General features: G+C 40.5%; 1 protein-coding gene across 1 annotated transcript in view; it reads left to right on the forward strand.

Annotated features, from left to right (window-relative positions):
- Window positions 1–463: 463 nt before the first annotated feature.
- Window positions 464–19,253, forward strand: part of LOC149447527 (uncharacterized) — a 33,138-nt gene continuing 14,348 nt past the window's right edge. Inside the window, exons 1-4 of the mRNA XM_089652336.1 lie at window positions 464–3,409; window positions 4,806–4,870; window positions 15,081–15,238; window positions 17,735–17,862. Of these exons, the coding sequence (XP_089508462.1) occupies window positions 464–3,409; window positions 4,806–4,870; window positions 15,081–15,238; window positions 17,735–17,862 (3,297 nt within the window). The remainder of the gene's footprint in view (window positions 3,410–4,805; window positions 4,871–15,080; window positions 15,239–17,734; window positions 17,863–19,253) is intronic.

Consider the following 19,253-nt stretch of genomic DNA (forward strand, 5'->3'; position numbering starts at 1 on the left):
AGGAACATTGACATCATAATATCAGCTCCACACTCTGCATTATTGGGGACCATCCAGTGCTATAGAAAGGTTGATGAGAACCCTGTGTCACATAACTGGATAGAAAACTTCAGAATTGAAAACGCACACCCACTGTGGTAGGGGCACTGGTGGGAGGAATCTGGAGTTGGACTTTAATAATGCACAAATGGGCACACTTTGGCCCCTTGGCTGCTGATGCTGTACAAACCCCCAACATATGCTAGTAAACGGAGACTTGTAGTTCTCAACAAAAGGACGGTAGTTTAATATATGTTGTAAGTGTTGGTCCTAACTTAAAAGCTAACTAACTCTTATCTGTTTAATGTTTCAGTATCTTGGTGATTTACCTGAAATGTGGAGTTCCTCTAACATTCACAAAAAGTAGAAAGTTGGAATACCCCCTAAATTGTTTGATTCAAGCTGTGCTTCCCAGAGTAACAAAATGTATCCTTGGTGGCAGAGTCTCATTTTCGTCTGTGCTATTGCATGCTGTGGTGCCCAAAGAGAGAGATCCCTCTCTGATTCATTAAACTTGCAAACAATTCAGAAAATTTCATTTTCAAAAACCCTATTAAAATTACTGCAGTCCCCTGATGTGCAGCATGCTGCACATCAAATACTCTTCTGGAAGTCTCGGTTAATGCCAGATATGCTGACTCTGTACCCTGTTTCTGGTCACTATAAAAGTTTACCAAGGTCTCAACGTTGGTACAGCAGAAGACTCTTTAGAAGAGCAGTGGAAACTCCAGATACATTTATGACTGCTTTTAAAGCTGCTATAAAGGAAGCTTTAAGAGAGATTCTTGCTGAAAACAAAACTCTTTCTTCTCAGTCTAACATGGCAGCTTTTTGGTCAAGAGTCAATGAAAACGCTGGAAGTTTGTCATCAAATGCAGAAGTTAATTTTTTAAGAAGTATTGGTTTTCATGCTGAAGATACCCCTTTAGATTTTGTGCAACCTTCCTTGGAACATGGCACTTCTGAACCTGGTCAAGGTATGCATATCTCTTCAACCATGATATTGCCTTTCACTAGCAACAAAGGTACAACAGTGAACTCTTTAAATGAGCAAGAATCAGTAAAGTCACTGCCTGTTTTGCAAATACAACAATCTGTAACAACTTTGCCTTCTGGGAGTTATTCTAGTAATACGACAAATATGGAAAAGTCAAAGACCTACACAGAAGTTACAACTGCACCTGGTTCTAGTAAAACATTTAATTTAAGACCTCTAACGTCAAGTTACAGTCAACGTTCTGAAACTCAAGAGTCTTCAAATCCTGTTACAAAAGACCCTTCTATTGTGGTGGCCAATCCAGTATTTGAAAGCTCAACTCTAGGGAAAAGCCTGACCTCTAATTTTAAAACATCTGCTGGGAAACTAGGGTCAGCTGTATTGCCTATTACAGAAAAATCCCTAACTAGTTTTGGCATGGTAAATATCACAATGGCTGTAGACCAGTTTCCTTTTGATAGGAAGACCTCATCTCAAATCAAGCATTCCATACCACAAAAAGACCATATATCAAGTCCCATATTTAGTTCAGCTAGTGCATACTCAAAACTTATCTTGTCAAATAGCATTTTTAAGATCACAAGATCCTCTATTTTGCCCACACCTAGAGAAGCTTTTGGGACCTCTGTTTACTTTACCTCAAATAATAAATCTGCTAATGTCAATCAAATAACTAGCATAAAAGAAAAGATGGCTCCATCTTTAATGATGAAGAGCACATCTGCAACTGCTGCTATAACTTCGGAGATGCCAATTAAATCTGTCTTTACTGAATCACAAATATTCTCTAAACATAAATCAATTGGTGCTGAGAATACGAGCAATGAGGGGAAGCTGGCAAACACTGCAGGAACATTGATGAGCTCAACCTTATCCACTCCAAAACATTTCAGTGCTATAGAGGGAAACACTGTATCAAGGGAAGCAGTTTCTTTTGAAATGAACTATGAAATGTTTTCCAGTATTACTCCTTTACCCATTGTGGCAAGTGATCAAGCATGTGTACTGAAAGTTCGTAATACAACAACCACTGAGCAGACACCTTTTAAAGAGCAGACTACATATGAAAATGATAGAACTGAGTATTTGGCCAGAATAAAGACTTCTCTTAACCCCAAAAGTGAAGCTCCATTTACTGGCACTGTTACTTCAACAGAATTCCCAAGCACTGTGGCTCTATCCCCATTGACAGACTTTTACTCTACTGACCAAAAAGAAAACTCCAGTATTGTACCTCTTTATTACTTAATGGGTACCCATTCTCCTTATCCACCAAAATCGGATCCTGCTGCAACTTCTTCATTTACAAATGCATTTCCTGCATCCCCTGAGTCGTCAACCTTCCCCAACACAGCAACTCTTTCCTTAGACTATGACATTTTTCAAGATGATATTAATGAAAATGTGAATTCACACCAAGTAGCCCCCCTTGTGACAAGTACATTGATTTCTACAGTCTTTCCATTTTTGTTCAATAAGTCTTTGGCATCTGTAACACCATCTTGGAAATCTACAAGTTCATTCTTTCAAAGAGAAGGATCTGCACTACCTCAAACTGCAGCTAATCAAATCTTTGATTCCAACACCGCATCAAAATCCACAAACTTCTATTCGACACAGATCACTCCACAAAGCCAAGCCAATCTTGGCACAACACATGTGACTTCTGAAGTATCTGCTTCTAAAATATGGAGACCTCTATCTACAACTAATCATCATGGCTACAATATGTTTACCATGCCACCAAATTCCAGTATCTTTTATCGCTCCACTTACATCACTCCACAGAGCCAAGCCATATCCAGCACTACACAGAGTAGGTCTACAGTTTCCCAGTCTTTTCTTTCCACAGCCATAAATCCACTCTTCACAGGATCCCAATCCAGAAACAAAACAACCATAAGACCTAGAAGTTCTACTAGGGCATCTTTCAAGACCTCTCAAATGTCTCCTAAAATATGGAAACTCCAATCTTCTGTTGCCCCTTCAGAATCTGCTACTTCTGGTCACCCCCTTTCAAAATCTACAGCTAGATTAATTCATACAGAAAGAACAGCAAGACGTCTAACTGTAGCTAAGCGTCAAAGGTTTACTTCCTCAACTCGTACCCCTGGAAATACATCAGAGATTCCTGCTCTTAAAATTTGGATACCCCAATCTTCAGATGTAATTTCTACAAAATCTACCACTTCTGTAACTATGAGCAAGGACCTTCTGGAGATCCAGGCAACCCATCACACCACATTGTCCTCTATTTCAGCCTTAGTTGCAATGCCACTGACCTTCCATCTCTCTGGTGTGTCGTACAGTGAGCGGCTTAGTGACCACACAACTGATGAGTACAAGACACTGGAAGGAGAAGTCATACTTGTGGTAAGTATAGATGGCCAGTATGGTATGTAACCTTGCTCACAGCAGGTCTAAAATCAATCACTGAAATCTGATTTAAGCCTTAAAATTAAACATTTTTGGAATGTTATTACTATTTAAATTTGTGTTTTGTCTTTAAAGGAAAGTATACATTTAGACAGTTTCCTTACCCTCTTGCTCCAGCTCCCTTAAAGCTGGCCATAGATGAGTAGTAGCCATAAGGCTGAACAATAAAGTAAATCCTCCAACACAAATGAGGAACATAATCACTTTCCAATCCACAGCTACAAATCGGAACGTTTTTCCGTGTCCATTTAACATGTCTGTGCTCAACCGTCCTAATTATGATCTATCTATGGCCAGCTTAAATAGGTCTAGTCTTCCAACCCCCCCCCACTCAATTGCTAGACCTTGCTTTAAGGTCCATGACATTGTTAGTGTTACTAAACCCGGGGCCCTGCATTTACTATATCTGGTCTCCTACAGTACACACATGGAAATGCAATTATTTTAGTAAATGTATACTTTTAAATACTTTTTCTCATCGGCAGTATATAGCAGTCTTGTGACTTCTATCAGTGTCAGGCTGCGCAGTGGTTAATCTTGTAGGAGTTTTCATTCTCCTCTGACTGTCCTATGAAGCTGTATGACCCTGACCCTCTATCTGGACAGTGCTGATTGGCCCTGTGCTGATCACATGCACCCTCACAAAGGGGGAAAAAAAAAAACCCTCTAGCAATACACACCAAACTGAGCATGTGCAAAGTGACTCCCTAGAGCTCCATACTATCAGCAGATGGATTGGGGACAGGAAAAGGGGAGGATCAGAGAAGACGGGATCAAACAGCCTTTTTAAACAATGCAGAATTTTAACCCAATAGGTTCCACACTTGGTATAACAAGCATGCTTTACTGCATATACAGACTGATTTTACTAATGTGGGTTTAGTAACACGTTAACATCACTCTGTAAGTATCTTGATCTGACAGCTGCTCATGTGCAGTTAAGCCCTATAGGCTTCTATTGCAAAAGTAAAATAGAAGAACATTTTTTTGTAAGCTTTTCTACATTTTAAGATATCTGATGGGGTTCCAGTTCCTGAAATCCCTCTAATTGCACATGGTTAAATTCCAATTCTGGGAACTTCCTAGGGGAAATAGCTGCATATAGCAACCCATAGATATACGTCATGAATTTTTTTTGTTAACCTTTTTGGAATGTGTCTGCTGTAGGTTAACTGATATTGTTACATGATTTCAGCTCTTTCAATTACCTTCTCTAATAAGCCGCTAAAGTGTCACAATCCATGCCTAACCTATCCTAAAGTGATTATGCTGGCTTTAGAGACTGTACTGGTATAGAATTGTGAAAAACATTATTTTTTTTTTAATTCTACAGCTGAACAAAGTTTTTGCTACCAAATACCAGCAAGAGTATGTTCAAGCAGAAATACTTGGATTTTTGTAAGTATTTCCACAGGCTATTCTATTTCTTCTTCCTCTTTTTCTTTCTTTTTTCCCAATAACCCTACAAGAAAATATTAGTGCATTGTCATCATCTAGTGGTAAGACATGATATCGCAATAACTGATTTTACAAGCACATAGGCAATGCATGCAAGTGTGTTTTTTTTTTTTTTTTCTTCTTTTTTTTTTTTCCAATAGCCGTCTGTTGGCCATGAAAAGGCTGTAGATTTCCGGGTGGACGCCATATGGCGTCCTCCCGCACATGCGCAGTTTTTGCGCTTGCAGAGCCGCTTAGCGGCGCGATCTGTCACCGGCCTTGTACCTCAGACACGGTTGATGACAGATCTGAGTACCGCCCCCCGTTGCCGGTACCATGTGACCTGCTGTGACCAATCACAGCAGGTCACATGACAGTTGTGTACAATGGATGGCTTCATTCATGTCGTCCATTGTATACTAGTGTCTAGCTGTGAATGGTCACAGCGATCACATGCACATGTCATGTGATTAGCTGTGGCCAAATCACAGCTAAGCACAAAAAAAAAAACCCTGAATGAATCGGTCATTCAGGTAAATGCTTGCTTATAGCAAAGTAATTCTTTGCTATAAGCAAATTGTGTGGTTAAAAAAAAAAAAAATACTGATCACTTCCCCAAAGTCGTACAAAGTAGTAGTTACTATGGTAACATTGTACTACTTTGGACATAGTGGAATATGAAAAAATAAATCTTTTAAAAAAAAAAAGAAAAAATGTAATTAAAAAAAAATATATATATTTTTTTTCATACTGTCACCAGTCAGTGTCCCTGATCACTGCCATGCCAGTTATATGATGACGCTGTACTGCACTGGTGACAATATGTCAAAGAAAAAAATTGTGAAAATACTTTTTTTTTTAATTTTTTTTTATTCATTTTCTGAAAAATTATGAAGAAAAAAAAAATACAAGTTCAAATAACTCGCCATGCCTCTTATGAAGTATGTCGGACTGTCTACTCTGCAAAAAGGGGTCATTTGGGGGATATCTGTAATGTCCTGACATTTTTGGACCTCAAGAAATTAGATTGGCTGTCAGTACTTCAGGATTGATCAATATTCAGATATATCCCATAGTTTGTGAACTCTATAACTTTCCTACAAACTAAAAATACATCCTAATTTGGGTTATTTTCACCAAAGACATGTAGTAGAATACATCTTGGCCTAAATTTATGAAGAACAATTATTTAGTTGCAAACTTTTATAACAGAAACAAAGAAAAACATGTGTGGTTTTTTGTTTTTGTGTTTAGTTTTTGTGTTTTTTGTGTTTTTTGTGTTTTTGTGTTTTTGTGTGTGTTTTTTTGTTTTTTTTTGTTAATTTTAGGAAAAAATAAAAACCCCGGTGGTGATTAAATACCACCAAAATAAAGCTCTAGTTGTTGAAAATGATAAAATTTTAGTTTGGGTACAATATTGTATGACCGCGCAATTGTCATTCAAAGTGTGAGAGCGCTGAAACCTGAAAAATGGCCTGGGCAGGAAGGGGGTAACAGTGCCCGGTATGGAAATGGTTAAACAGTTATTTGATTTTAAAGACGCCCAACTAAAGTCAAAGGCTTTTTATTATAGTTAGATTGAGGAGAATAAGTGTTAAAATTTCTGGAAGGTTTTTACTTCTACAAAATGAAAGTTTATGTGCCAAAGGAAAGCCAAGAGTACAGCAAATTCTTACATAAACATAAGGAAAATAATTGTGCTAAACACTGTCCTGAATAACCACAAATTACTTTTGTTGTTATATTGGTCTCCAACTCTGCTGCTGAATATATGCAACCAAGGAGGTGATTCATTTTTACTTTTGGTATATATGGAGCAGTATAGTTTGTGACATAACAAAAATACTCTTGAGAGGCAAATAATGCAGTGTAGACTTTTTTTTATTTTAATAGGTTTTTATTCTCTATGACCCAGTGGGGAGATTTTAATGAACTTCCTGTCCCTGTGACACCCATTCAAGAAATAGGCAGGATTCTGGAAAGCCCAGACAACAATAAAAAAACAAACCTGGACATGGGCATATTCAGTTGACTGTTAGTGGAACTTCACTCTCTCAATCGACATGGGCTGTTTTTAATCCTTATCTTGCATTAGTAAATAGATCAGAAAGTATATCATTTACGTGTTAAACTTGTTTTGCATTTCTTCAGTAAGATTCCTAGTTTCCATGCCTAGGCAAATGATGTCATATATCCCAGGAGTCTTCAGGAGGGAGGAGGGGTATTTTGCAGCTAAGCACACCCTTCTGCCTGCACCGTTGAGCGAAGGGCAGATTAATTCCAGGCAGTAAATGCTATATGAATAATCTGCCCTTACGCAAGATGGCCGCTGCCAGATATGCTAGTGGGTGTTTTTCACAGTGATTTCGCAGCAAAATAAAGCACGGAGCCATGGATGGATGGGGGAGTTTATTAAAAATGACTTAAATAGTGTTTTTGGTTTGTTGTACTGTAGTTACCTGTTTAAACATTTACTACTTCTTCTTCCCTTTTTTTTTTTTTTTTTTTCTTTTCTGAAGTGGTTTAAATTTACTCTAAAATACTAATCTGCTTTATAAAACAATGCATTTAATAAAGAATATAACTTTATGCTTTATTAAATGCATTGAAATGCCTTAGCTTGCATATGCTTTTACGGTACCAATTAAGTTGGCTATATATTCTTGGAAGCCAGTTTGTTCATTTCATACATTGTAACTTTCCACATGTACCGTATATGCTTGTTACATAGTCTGGCTGAAAAAAGACAAGTTCAACCATTAAAAAAAAAATAAAATTTTAATCCTACACCCACAGTTGATCCAGAAGAAGGCAAAACCTGATCCAATTTGTTCCTGCAGGGGAAAACAAATTTCTTCCTGATCCTCTGAGAGGCAATCTGATATTCCCTGGATCAACTTTACCTATAAGTGTTAGTATCCAGTTACCGTATTTTTCGCTCCATAAGACGCACTTTTTTTTTCCCCCCAAAATATGGGGGGAAATTGTCTGTGCGTCTTATGGAGTGAATATGGAGCAGCCGATCTGGTATTCCCACCACTGCCGTGTCAGAGTACTGGGCCGGCCGCTTGGTTCTTCTCTGCAGCAGAACCTTACCTGTTTCTCGGTCCACCGTACAGTCGCTGTACAGTCTTCTCTCCTGGCGCTGGCATCTTTAGTGTGGGCACCTGGCTGTGACAAGCTGGGTGCGCACTGCGCATGCACGAGAAGCGCTGCGCTTTGTGAATGGTCCAGCAGTATTTTGGGACCTGTCACGTGTCCCAGAAGATGGGGAGGGAGGGTAACTCTGCGGAAGTGGGAGCGGGTACCTGTCAAATTCTGTTACCCGCTCCCCCTCCCTCCCCAAAGGTCCGCCGTCTCTGGTCATCCCCTGGACTGTGTGCGCGGTCTCTGGTCATCCCCTGGACTGTGTGCGCGGTCTCTGGTCATCCCCTGGACTGTGTGCGCGGTCTCTGGTCATCCCCTGGACTGTGTGCGCGGTCTCTGGTCATCCCCTGGACTGTGTGCGCGGTCTCTGGTCATCCCCTGGACTGTGTGCGCGGTCTCTGGTCATCCCCTGGACTGTGTGCGCGGTCTCTGGTCATCCCCTGGACTGTGTGCGCGGTCTCTGGTCATCCCCTGGACTGTGTGCGCGGTCTCTGGTCATCCCCTGGACTGTGTGCGCGGTCTCTGGTCATCCCCTGGACTGTGTGCGCGGTCTCTGGTCATCCCCTGGACTGTGTGCGCGGTCTCTGGTCATCCCCTGGACTGTGTGCGCGGTCTCTGGTCATCCCCTGGACTGTGTGCGCGGTCTCTGGTCATCCCCTGGACTGTGTGCGCGGTCTCTGGTCATCCCCTGGACTGTGTGCGCGGTCTCTGGTCATCCCCTGGACTGTGTGCGCGGTCTCTGGTCATCCCCTGGACTGTGTGCGCGGTCTCTGGTCATCCCCTGGACTGTGTGCGCGGTCTCTGGTCATCCCCTGGACTGTGTGCGCGGTCTCTGGTCATCCCCTGGACTGGGTGCTGTGTATCTGAGAAAGAATCCAGGCCTTTTTTTAATGCAATCCACTAAGCTGACCAGAACCAACTTTTGAGGGAGTCTATTCCACATTTTCACAGCTCACTGTGAAGAAACCTTTCTGTGTTCAGAGATTAAATTTCTTTTCCTCTAGACGTAAAGAGTGCCCCCTGGTCCTCTTTGATGACCTCAGAGTGAATAACTCTACACCGAGTTCACTATATGAACCACTGATGTATTTATACATGTTGATCATATCCCCCCTTAATCTCCTCTTCTCAAGAGAGAATACATTCAGTTCCTCTAATCTTTCCTCATAGCTGATCTCCTCCATGCCTCTTATCAGTTTGGTTGCCCTTCTCTGTACTTTCTCCAGTTCCCCAATGTTTTCTTTGTGAACTTGTGCCCAAAATTGAACTGCATATTCCAGATGAGGTGTTACTAATGATTTGTACCGGGGTAATATGATATCTCTCTCTGGAGTCTATACCTCTTTTAATACAAGAGAGGATTTTGCTCGCTTTAGAAACCGCAGCTTGGCATTGCATGCCATTATTAAGCTTGTGATCTAACAGAACTCCCAGATCCCTCTCCACCATTGATTCCCCCAGTTGTACCCCCCTAGTATGTATGATGCATGCATATTCTTAGCCCCCAAGTGCATAACTGTACATTTATCAACATTAAACCTCATTTGCCACATAGTTGCCCAGTTAAACAGTGCATTGAGATCGGCTTGAAAGTTGGAGACATCCTGTAAGGACGTTATTCCACTGCACAGCTTGGTGTTATCTGCAAAGACTGAAATGGGATTTTTAATCCCAGACCCTATATAGTTTATAAATATATTAAATAGTAGGGGTCCCAACCATGAACCTTGGGGTACACCACTGACAACCCTAGACCATTCAGAGTATGAATCATTAACCACTACTCTTTGAATATGATCTTTTAGCCAGTTTTTTTTTTTTTTTTATCCATTTACATACAGATTTTTCCAAGCCTGTAGACTTTACCCTACACATTGGCTGTGTGTGGGGATCTGTATCAAATGCTTTTGCAAAATCCAAGTATACCACGTCCACTCTGTCCAAGGTCCTCATAAAAAGAAATCCGATTTTGTTTGACAACTTCTGTCTTTCATCAATCCATGCTGTCTGTTGCTTAAAATATTTTTTTCCAGCAAGAACTCATCTATGCGGTCTTTTATTAAACTCTCCAGTTGTGGCAGGCGCAGCACCCTTTGGTGCCTAGTGCGCTGTGGCTTTAGAAAAATTATGCAATTGCTGTTTCTTTGTTTGATTAGACTGACTTTACTCTGTAATTCCTCCAATGCCACTCTATGGATGCAGTAGGTTTAAAGAGCACACCGAATACTTTAGTTAACTTCTTTAATAACTTCAATCTTCTTCATATAACACTGCTTACAATGGCTTGTTTCGTTTATCTTACAGTAGCTTATTTCTTTCATATTACAGTGGTTTAATTCGGTGGATTATATCGATAACTTATTTTGTTCTGTATATTTCGATAGGTTCGATAGATTTGTTTCGTATTTACTTTACAGTGGATTGATTCGGTGGAACTACAAGTAAACACACACAACAGTTTTTACATACAGATCTACCTGCATTGCTAAACAGAGGGACACACAAGTGCATTAAATACCTATTTGGCCTTCTCTGCTTCCATGGAGCTTTTCTGACTGGAACTTGTCTGTTTCCTCTTCTGTCTGGTGAGCAAGTGTCTCTAGAACAGGGGTGGGCAAACTTTTTGACTTGAGGGCCGCAATGGGTTCATATATTGGACCCGGGGGCCAGACCAAGAGTAGATGAATGATGTGTATGTGTGAATTAATATAAATTAAATAAAAATTTTACTTACCTTTGCTCCGCGCGTTCCTCTCGCCATGTTCCCGCGCCGTTCCGGTCTTCAGGACTAGCTCCCCTCGCGTTCGTCACGCTGCCCCGCCTACACACATCCTGACAGCCAATCACTGGCTATCAGGATGTGAGTGGCAGCGAGACTGGCCAATCATTGCATTTGAGCGCGCTGAATGATGCAAATGTTTGCCTGCCCTGGCTGTTTTTTTTTTTTTTTTTTTTTGTATCACGCTTCGTGGGCCGGATTAAAAGGTCTGCCGGGCCGTATACGGCCCGCGGGCCGTAGTTTGCCCATTCCTGCTCTAGAACAATCTAGCAGGGAGTTTTACACAGGCATAAATGTGAAACTGGCTGTGATTGGTTAAGGCTCTGTACAGTGTGAGGCTGTCTGTGATTGGCTCAGCTCTATACTAACTCTTAAAGGCATATTTTCCTTTTCTGCTTCTGCTAACACAATGAATATATAAATGTCATAACAATCAAAGACATAAATTACAGCAGTGATTCTGCTTTTGGCTTTTACATATGCACATATACACTGTACTGAGGTTATTGGCAGGTTTGGTATACACATATATATGTGAACCATATTAGCAACCTAGGACTGGTCTTAGCTGGCCAGCTACACCAGTATCTTCCCAACTATAAAAGTTAAACTAACAGGTCTATAATTACTTGGTAAAGATTTTGACTCCTTTTTTAAATATTGGCACCACATTGGCCTTACGCCAATCCAGTGGTACTATACCAGTCATTAAAGAGTCCCTCAAAATTAGAAACAATGGCTTTGAAATGACAGGGCTCAATTCTTTAAGGACCCATGGGTGTATGCCATCCAGTCCAGGTGCTTTTTTTTCACCTTTATTCTGTCTAAATATTTTTGGATCATATCAATTGTGAGCCAATGTGGATCATCTGGAGCTGTGCCAATACCATGCCCATTATGGACGAGCTCCCCCATGCTTCTTTGTATACACAGAGCTGAAGAAGGTATTTAATAAATTTTGCCTTTTTGTTTGTTCCCAGTCACCCACTCTAGATTATTTTGTAAAGGGCCTACGTGCTCGGACCGGATCTTTTTTTTTACTATTAATATATTTGAAGAATATTTTGTGGGTTGGTCCTGCTATCTTTTGCAATCTGTCGTTCGTTTTAAATTTTTGTGGCCTTTACTTCCTTTTTGCATTTTCTGTTTGTATGCCTGCTATGCTAGAAGATTCCATTTTAAAAAGTTATATAAGCATTATTTGTAGCACTACCACCTTGAGAGCTGTTGAGTTGGGGTCCCCCTATTTCCCTGCACAGCCAGGCAACACACAATTTTTCAACTTTTAGAGTGAGTAACCAGTCCATGGGCTTAATTGTTTTGTTTTATTTGGGAATAAACAACTTGGATAGGGTCCAGGGGTATATGGAATGCGCAACTTCACAAAATATAGGATCCTGGATGTTCTACTCCATCCAGATAGGCATCAGTCTGTTCATGGACCAGTACCAAAGTCTCTGTGAGGAGCACTTGATCCCCTCTAAGTGGACCTCTTCAGATCCCAGTTAGAAACTCCCCATCCACCCAGGGGCATATCATGAAAAAAGTGGCCCTGGACATCAAGGAAACTCAAAATGTGGTGTGCACAGTGCCCCACGGCAGAAAGTGGGCATGGTTTAAATTGCATGAAATATTGGGTATGGCTGAAAGAGGGTGTGGTTAGTCTGAAATAATTTTCATAGTGCAGATTGTGGTAATGATAAATGGGGAGTGTATGGTGGTGGGTCGTATGTGTTTAGGGAGCGGAGTGTATGGTGGCGGTGGGTCGTGTGTCCTCCCCATCAGACTCGCCATATCCTCGGAATCCTCATGCAAACAGATACTCCCCCCCCCCCCCCCCCCTTCCCCCCCCATGCCTGGACTTGTACAGACGTCACCACTGGCACTCTGAGCAGCCTCTGCACTTCCAGGTTGAAAATACAAGACGTGGGGGGCAGGACTGCCAGTCAACCCAGCAGCCTGAGGCTCCTTGGTCCCTGGACCATTTGGGGGTTAGAAGAGCAGGTGGGGGCAGTTGGACAGGGGGGGCAGTGTTGCAGGAGAGGGGTCTGAATTACAGGAGAGGGGACAGCATCATAGGACACAGGAGAACCTCTCCAGCATCAGGCAGGGCTGAGTGGTGGGGTGTAGCTGGCCAGCTAAGACCAGTCCTAGGTTGTTAATATGGTTCACATATATGTGTATACCAAACCTGCCAATAACCTCAGTACAGTGTATATGTGCACATGTTAAAGCCAAAAGCAAAATCATTGCTGTAATTTATGTCTTTGATTGTTATGACATTTATATATTCATTGTGTTAGCAGAAGCAGAAAAGGAAAATATGCCTTTTAAGAGTTAAAGATGAGCCAATCAGAGACAGCCTCACACTGTACAGATCCTTAACCCAGCCAGTTTCACATTTATGCCTGTGTAAAACTCCCTGCTAGCATTTTCTAGAGACACATGCTCACCAGACAGAAGAGGAAACAGACAGTTCCAATCAGAAAAGCTTTATGGAAGCAGAGCAGGCCAAATAGGTATTTAATGCACTTGTGTGTTCCTCTATTGTTCAACAGTGCAGGTAGATCTGTGTCTAAAAATGTTGTATGTGTTTGCTTTAGTTCCACCGAATTTACGAACTTATTGAACTTACGAATTTACGAACTTACGAATCAAGTCACTGTAGAGTAATCTAACGAATTTATAAATCCAAGTGAATTTATCAATCTATCGAAATATACAGAACGAATTTATTGAACCTATTGAGATAAGCTATTGAATCAACCCAATGTAATACGAATTAAACCATTGTAATATGAAAGAAACAAGCCATTGTAAGCAGTGTTATATGAAGAAGATTGAAGTTATTAAAGAAGTTAACTAAAGTATTCGGTGTGCTCTTTAAACCTACTGCATCCATAGAGCGGCATTGGCGGAATTACAGAGTAAAGTCAGTCCAATCAAAGAAACAGCAATTGCATAATTTTTCTAATGCCACAGCGCACTAGGCACCAAAGGGTGCTGCGCCTGCCATATGGGGCTCCTGCAGTCCTAGTTGATGGGATGAAGTGCTGCTAATCCACAGATGCGGGGTCACCACGAGGTTATTGGGGGTTGGGGTGTGTGTGTGGCAAATTCCCAGCACCGCTACAGAACTGAACACAGTTGTGTTCTCCTGCCTAGTGTGGTCGGTTTTTAATAGGAAAGTTGAGGGACTGGCAGGAACACCAGGGATTTCACACAAGGGAAACAATACAAAGAGAACAGGATGCTTTCATGCAAGTACATGGCACAGCAGGCACATACAAGATCAGGAATATGAAGTGTTGGGTTTTCATATTCTTTAACCCCTGATCGACCTATATGCAGGCTGTGATTTGCGCGGGCACGAGAGCCAATTCATTTGACACGCAAGAAAGAAGTCCTTGCACTACTTTGGAAATTGCAGCCTGCAGGGGAACTGAGATTCCAGGTACAGTTGCGATTTCCAGTGCGGGTGGCGTGCCATTAGAAGTTATTGCACCTACCTGCGGGTCCCGCATTCCTCTGCGTGGGTAGTGCAGCTGCAGGTATTTGTGTGGGTCCCACAGCGGCTACACCCGCACACATGTAAACCAAGCATTTAATTGTATTGTAAAATTAGTTAAGCCTTTAAACCCTGTTCACACCTTCGCAGTTTGCTTTTTGTCCATTTTTGCAGTGCTTTTCGTGGTTCATTTTGCATTTTTTCTACATTTTTGTTTTTGTTGAGCTCCCTTTTTTTTTTTTTTTTTTTTTTTTTTTTGCTACAGTTGCTGGGCAGAATAAAAATGCAAAGCGCGGCAAAAACTCACTACCATGCATTTCAGCAGTTTCTCCATTGATGTCTATTGTAGCAAAAATGCTGCTTTCTAAATAAAAAGTCCCTGACCCTTTCAAAAAACACAACAGCTCAAAAAAGCATAGATGTGAACATGTTCCATAGGAAACCATGTTAAATGGCGTTTATGCAGAAAGCAATAAAAACCGCATTGGTGCGAACGGAGCCTAAAAAGCCACAGAAATACAAATCTTGTGATAGTCTGTATATTTTGCCACAAAATCTGTATTTCAATGGCTTTTATATATTGACTATTACAAGGAGTATAATAAATGACGATTAATTTTTTGTGTCCTAAAAAATCCATGAATTTCTGTATTTTCAGTCTTTTTTTTTTTTTTGCATTAAAGGCTTAAACTATTTGTTTAAATGTTTGTTTTTTCTTTTCTTTTTTGTTTATATAGAAATGGCTCTGTTGTTGTTCAAAGTAAAATTGCATTTAGTAGCGGCTCATCTGCCCCTAGCGGCTCTGATATAGTGAGAACCGTTCTATCTGATAACATTGCAACAAAGAAGAATTCTTTTGGGTGGAACATTAATGCGTCTACTGTGCAGTGCAATGGTATGTTCATTGTAAATTTCAGGATATAAAAGGTCTGTCATTGCTAAACCTTCCTTTCTAAACAATGATTGATAACAAATGATTTAATGGCTTTTAATGTGTTTAATATTTCACCAGCGGTCAGGATGGAACGTGTATTAGTGCCACAAAAAAAAAAATTGTGCATTCAATTGATAATAGTAAATATGCCCCCACCTTCTTTTTTTTTTTTTTTTTTTTTTTTTTCCTTCGTGTGAACATTTTTAGTGAATCGACACCATTATGTCTAAAGGCACAATTAAATGTGGTTCAAACGAAAAAAAAACCCTGTACATATATAAATATTGCCCTGTACCACCACAAATGCTGCAGCTAATGTACCAGTGAAGGATAATTCAACTAACTGATACAAAAGGAACTCCCCAAATATGGTTCCAAAGTTGCTAATGTTGAATAAGGACACGGGTCCATCCAGTTTCGGGAATTTGGTAATGTATGAGGTTAAATGAGAAGTGCAGAAATCACATCTAGCTGTTGAACTTGTCTACACTCTCCACCAATGATGGTTTGGCCTCTTGCACACTGGCTTCTGAGTGTGCAATGTAAATTCTGGAAAATTTCCCCTGCCAGGTGCAGCCATTCATGTTTATGGGCAGCAGTGTGCAGCACCTGGGCTCCCCGGCAAGAAAAATATTGTGTGGAATTTGTTGCATGGGCTCGGACACCCATGTGTGTAAGGCTTAATTGTGGAAGCTTCACATCTTTACTACTCTAATACCAAAGAATCTCTTATGCAGTTTAAACATTAAACCACTTCCTCTCCAACTTCATTGTGTGGCTTTGTCTCTTCTTAGATTTAACTGTTTTTGAATATCAGTTTTTGTAGCCCTTAATAAATGTATAAATATCATACTTTAAATATAGCAAACATTCATAAATGTCAAAATAGCCTACATTTTAGAAATTCTAATCTGCAAGTAGCCTAAAAATCTAAATTCTTTGAACAGAAGACATTAACAGTTCACTGCCGTAGACCTGGACTATGCAGGGCAGGAAAATTTACAAGGACGACCTGCGTGGGAACGCAAAAAAAAAAGTGAAGGAATCAAATGCAGAATAAAGAGCTGACTTCTGTGTTCTGGGTGTCCACTTATGCAGCTGGGGTTGGTGGTGCACATTTTTAATTTTATTATTATACAGGATTTATATAGCGCCAACAGTTTGCTCAGCGCTTTACAATATAAAAGGAGACCATACAGCAACGATGCAGTTCAATACAAGAGGGTCAGGAGGGCCCTGCTCCTTGGAGCTTACAATCTAGGAGGGAGGGGCTGGTGGTACAAAAGGTAATAACTGTGGGGGATGAACTGATAGGCGGAATAGAAGATTTGGTTATTAGCTGAAGGCAGGATAAACTTCTCTGGAGAGAGGCTTTCAAAGATCGCCTAAAAGTGGGCAGAGTAGTAGATGGTCGGATAGATTAGGGTAGAGTGTTCCAGAGACTGGGGGAGGCTCTGGAGAAGTCCTGGAGATTAGCATGGGAGGAGGAGACAAAGGAGCTAGAGAGCAGGAGGTCATGGAAGGAGCGGAGAGGACAGTTTGGGTGATATTTGGAGACAAGATTGGTGAAGTAATTTGGGGCAGAGTTTTATAAATGGCTTTATACGTTATTGTTAATGTTTTGAATTTAAGATCTGCTTTTAAAATTTTTATAAAGTCCTCTAAACAAAACCACATCAAATTACTTCAACCATTAACATACATGGAATTATGTATTTTTGGAACGTTCTGAAATATGGTCATTTGAGTGAACAGTGTTTCTAAATTAACTTACTAGTGTAGGGATCCGTTGACCTCTATTGTCAGCTGCTAGTATCACACTGTAATGTAAAATTATGTGTGCCACTTCCTGACCCTGGGGCTGTAACAAGTTGGAGGGGGTTTTTGAGAGAGAAGATCCTGAAAGGAGGGAGAGAAGGCACACCACAAGTGCTCTCCATGCTGCTAACGCCAGATCAGAGGAGATGATTATTGCCAGGTAACAAAGGCTGTGTTCCAGACTGGTTCAGTAACAGCTGGAGGATATCCTCATCACCGCATTTCTTTTCTTCAGGTCTCCAACACAACAGACACTACACTATCCTCAGGGGCCCCTGCAATGGGACATTGCTGCAACATTCATCTGGTGGTATCTCTGTAAATACCTGGGTATATGTGCACAATTCCACCAGGACACCTATTGATCCCTTTTGCTGATAATCTGTTTGTACGTTGAATGTGTGTTCTTTAATTAATCTTATAACGCTTGTGTTTATTTCTATTCCTTTTTAAGGCTATTGTTATATGCTGGTTCTGCTTCCAATTACTTTGATGAAATTACTAGGCAATTTCTCAGGAAGTGAATCCCCTCTGTTCACAAAGGCCCTGTCAACTCAGGAATTCCATATTGGGTGAATTTTGTGAATTCTGTGTAATAACATTGAGATTTGTGTGTTTTTTTTTTTTTTTTTTTTTTAGGATATACCCCAAAGAACTTGGAGCAAGAGTATTTGTCCATCACTTTTGTTGTTCTTCGTTTTGGGTTTATTGCCATTTCACAAAATTATGAAGAAAAACTCAGTTATCTGAAGAGCTTACAAAAAGAGGTACAATAGGATGTCTGTATCTTCAAATGTTTTTAGTATCAAATTTATATGTATTTTAAAAGAAAAAAAAAGCTAAAATGTGCTATCTTACTAAACGACACATGGTGTAAAAATGTCCTTATATACATTCTCCAACGCTATGACCATGTGTGCAAAAATAAGTCAACTGTACATAAAATGCTTTAAATCCCTTATGACTTCATGCTCCATATGAAGCCTAATATTTTAAAGTGACCAGTGGCAATTAAAACATATCTGCAAAAACTCTCATGAAATAGATGTATTCTTATCTGATTAGTGCAATCCACCAACATTGCATGGTGTAAACCTTGACTGGTGCTAAATGTTCAAAAACTCCCTCCATGCAATATCTTTTTCCACTTAGTGCAGATCTTGTTCCAGGCTTCTACCCCAATAACACAAGCATTCACAAAAAAGTAAGATCTCTTTAAACTAATAAGTGGGTCCAATGCGCTTAATGGGTACTCAAGAATAAAGCCACCTTTCATTCCATTATATGGATGCCGATCAGAAAAAAACCCAACTCCCATAGCGTGTAAAGCATAGTTGCTTTGCTGGTGCCAACGCTGGCACTAGGTTGATGCAACAATGTGCCACATCTATGTCGATTTTGTAATATGCTGCATGTACCTAGTGATGGAACCTAGTGAGCATAAGGGGTTGTGATACCCTCCCCCATACAAGCGCGGGAAACGGGCTAAATTGTTTCCCCAGTCTGTGACCAGGTGTGAACCTTGCACTGTGGCAAATCCATACATCATTCCTATGCAATATAACAATGTGAAATATTACTGTAGACTTGTTGTGCCGCTGGAGGTCCGTAAAACAGTCCATTTCCAGTAATTCTGCTTATACACCAAGGAAGATTTTCCTTTTCTAGACACGTTAAATCGTGCAGCAATCCAAGTGTTATACTGTGTGTTACATGGTTAGTCTGGCTGAAAAAATACAAACGTCCATCCAGTTCAACCATTTAAAAAAAAAAGTTATAATCCTATACCTACAGTTGATCCAGAGGAAGGCAAAAAAACCCAGCAAAGCATGATCCAATTTGCTCCTGCAGGGGAAAATTTCCTTCCTGATCCCCCGAGAGGCAATCAGATATTCCCTGATCAACGTTAACTAAAAATGTTAGTATCCAGTTATATTCTGTGTATCTAAGAGAATCCAGGCCTTTTTTTTTTTTTTTTTTTTCTTTTTTTAAGCAATCCACTGAGCTGGCCAGAACCAACTCTTGAGGGAGACTATTCCACATTTTCACAGCTCTCACTGTGAAGAAACCTTTCCATGTTTGGAGATTTAAATTTCTTTTCCTCCAGACGTAAAGAGTGCCCCCTTGTCCTCTGTGTTGACCTCAGGGTGAATAGCTC

This window comes from Staurois parvus, unplaced genomic scaffold (assembly GCF_062004578.1).
Source record: "Staurois parvus isolate SC_StPar_1 unplaced genomic scaffold, SC_StPar_1.0 ptg000682l, whole genome shotgun sequence".
Taxonomy (NCBI): Eukaryota; Metazoa; Chordata; class Amphibia; order Anura; family Ranidae; genus Staurois; species Staurois parvus.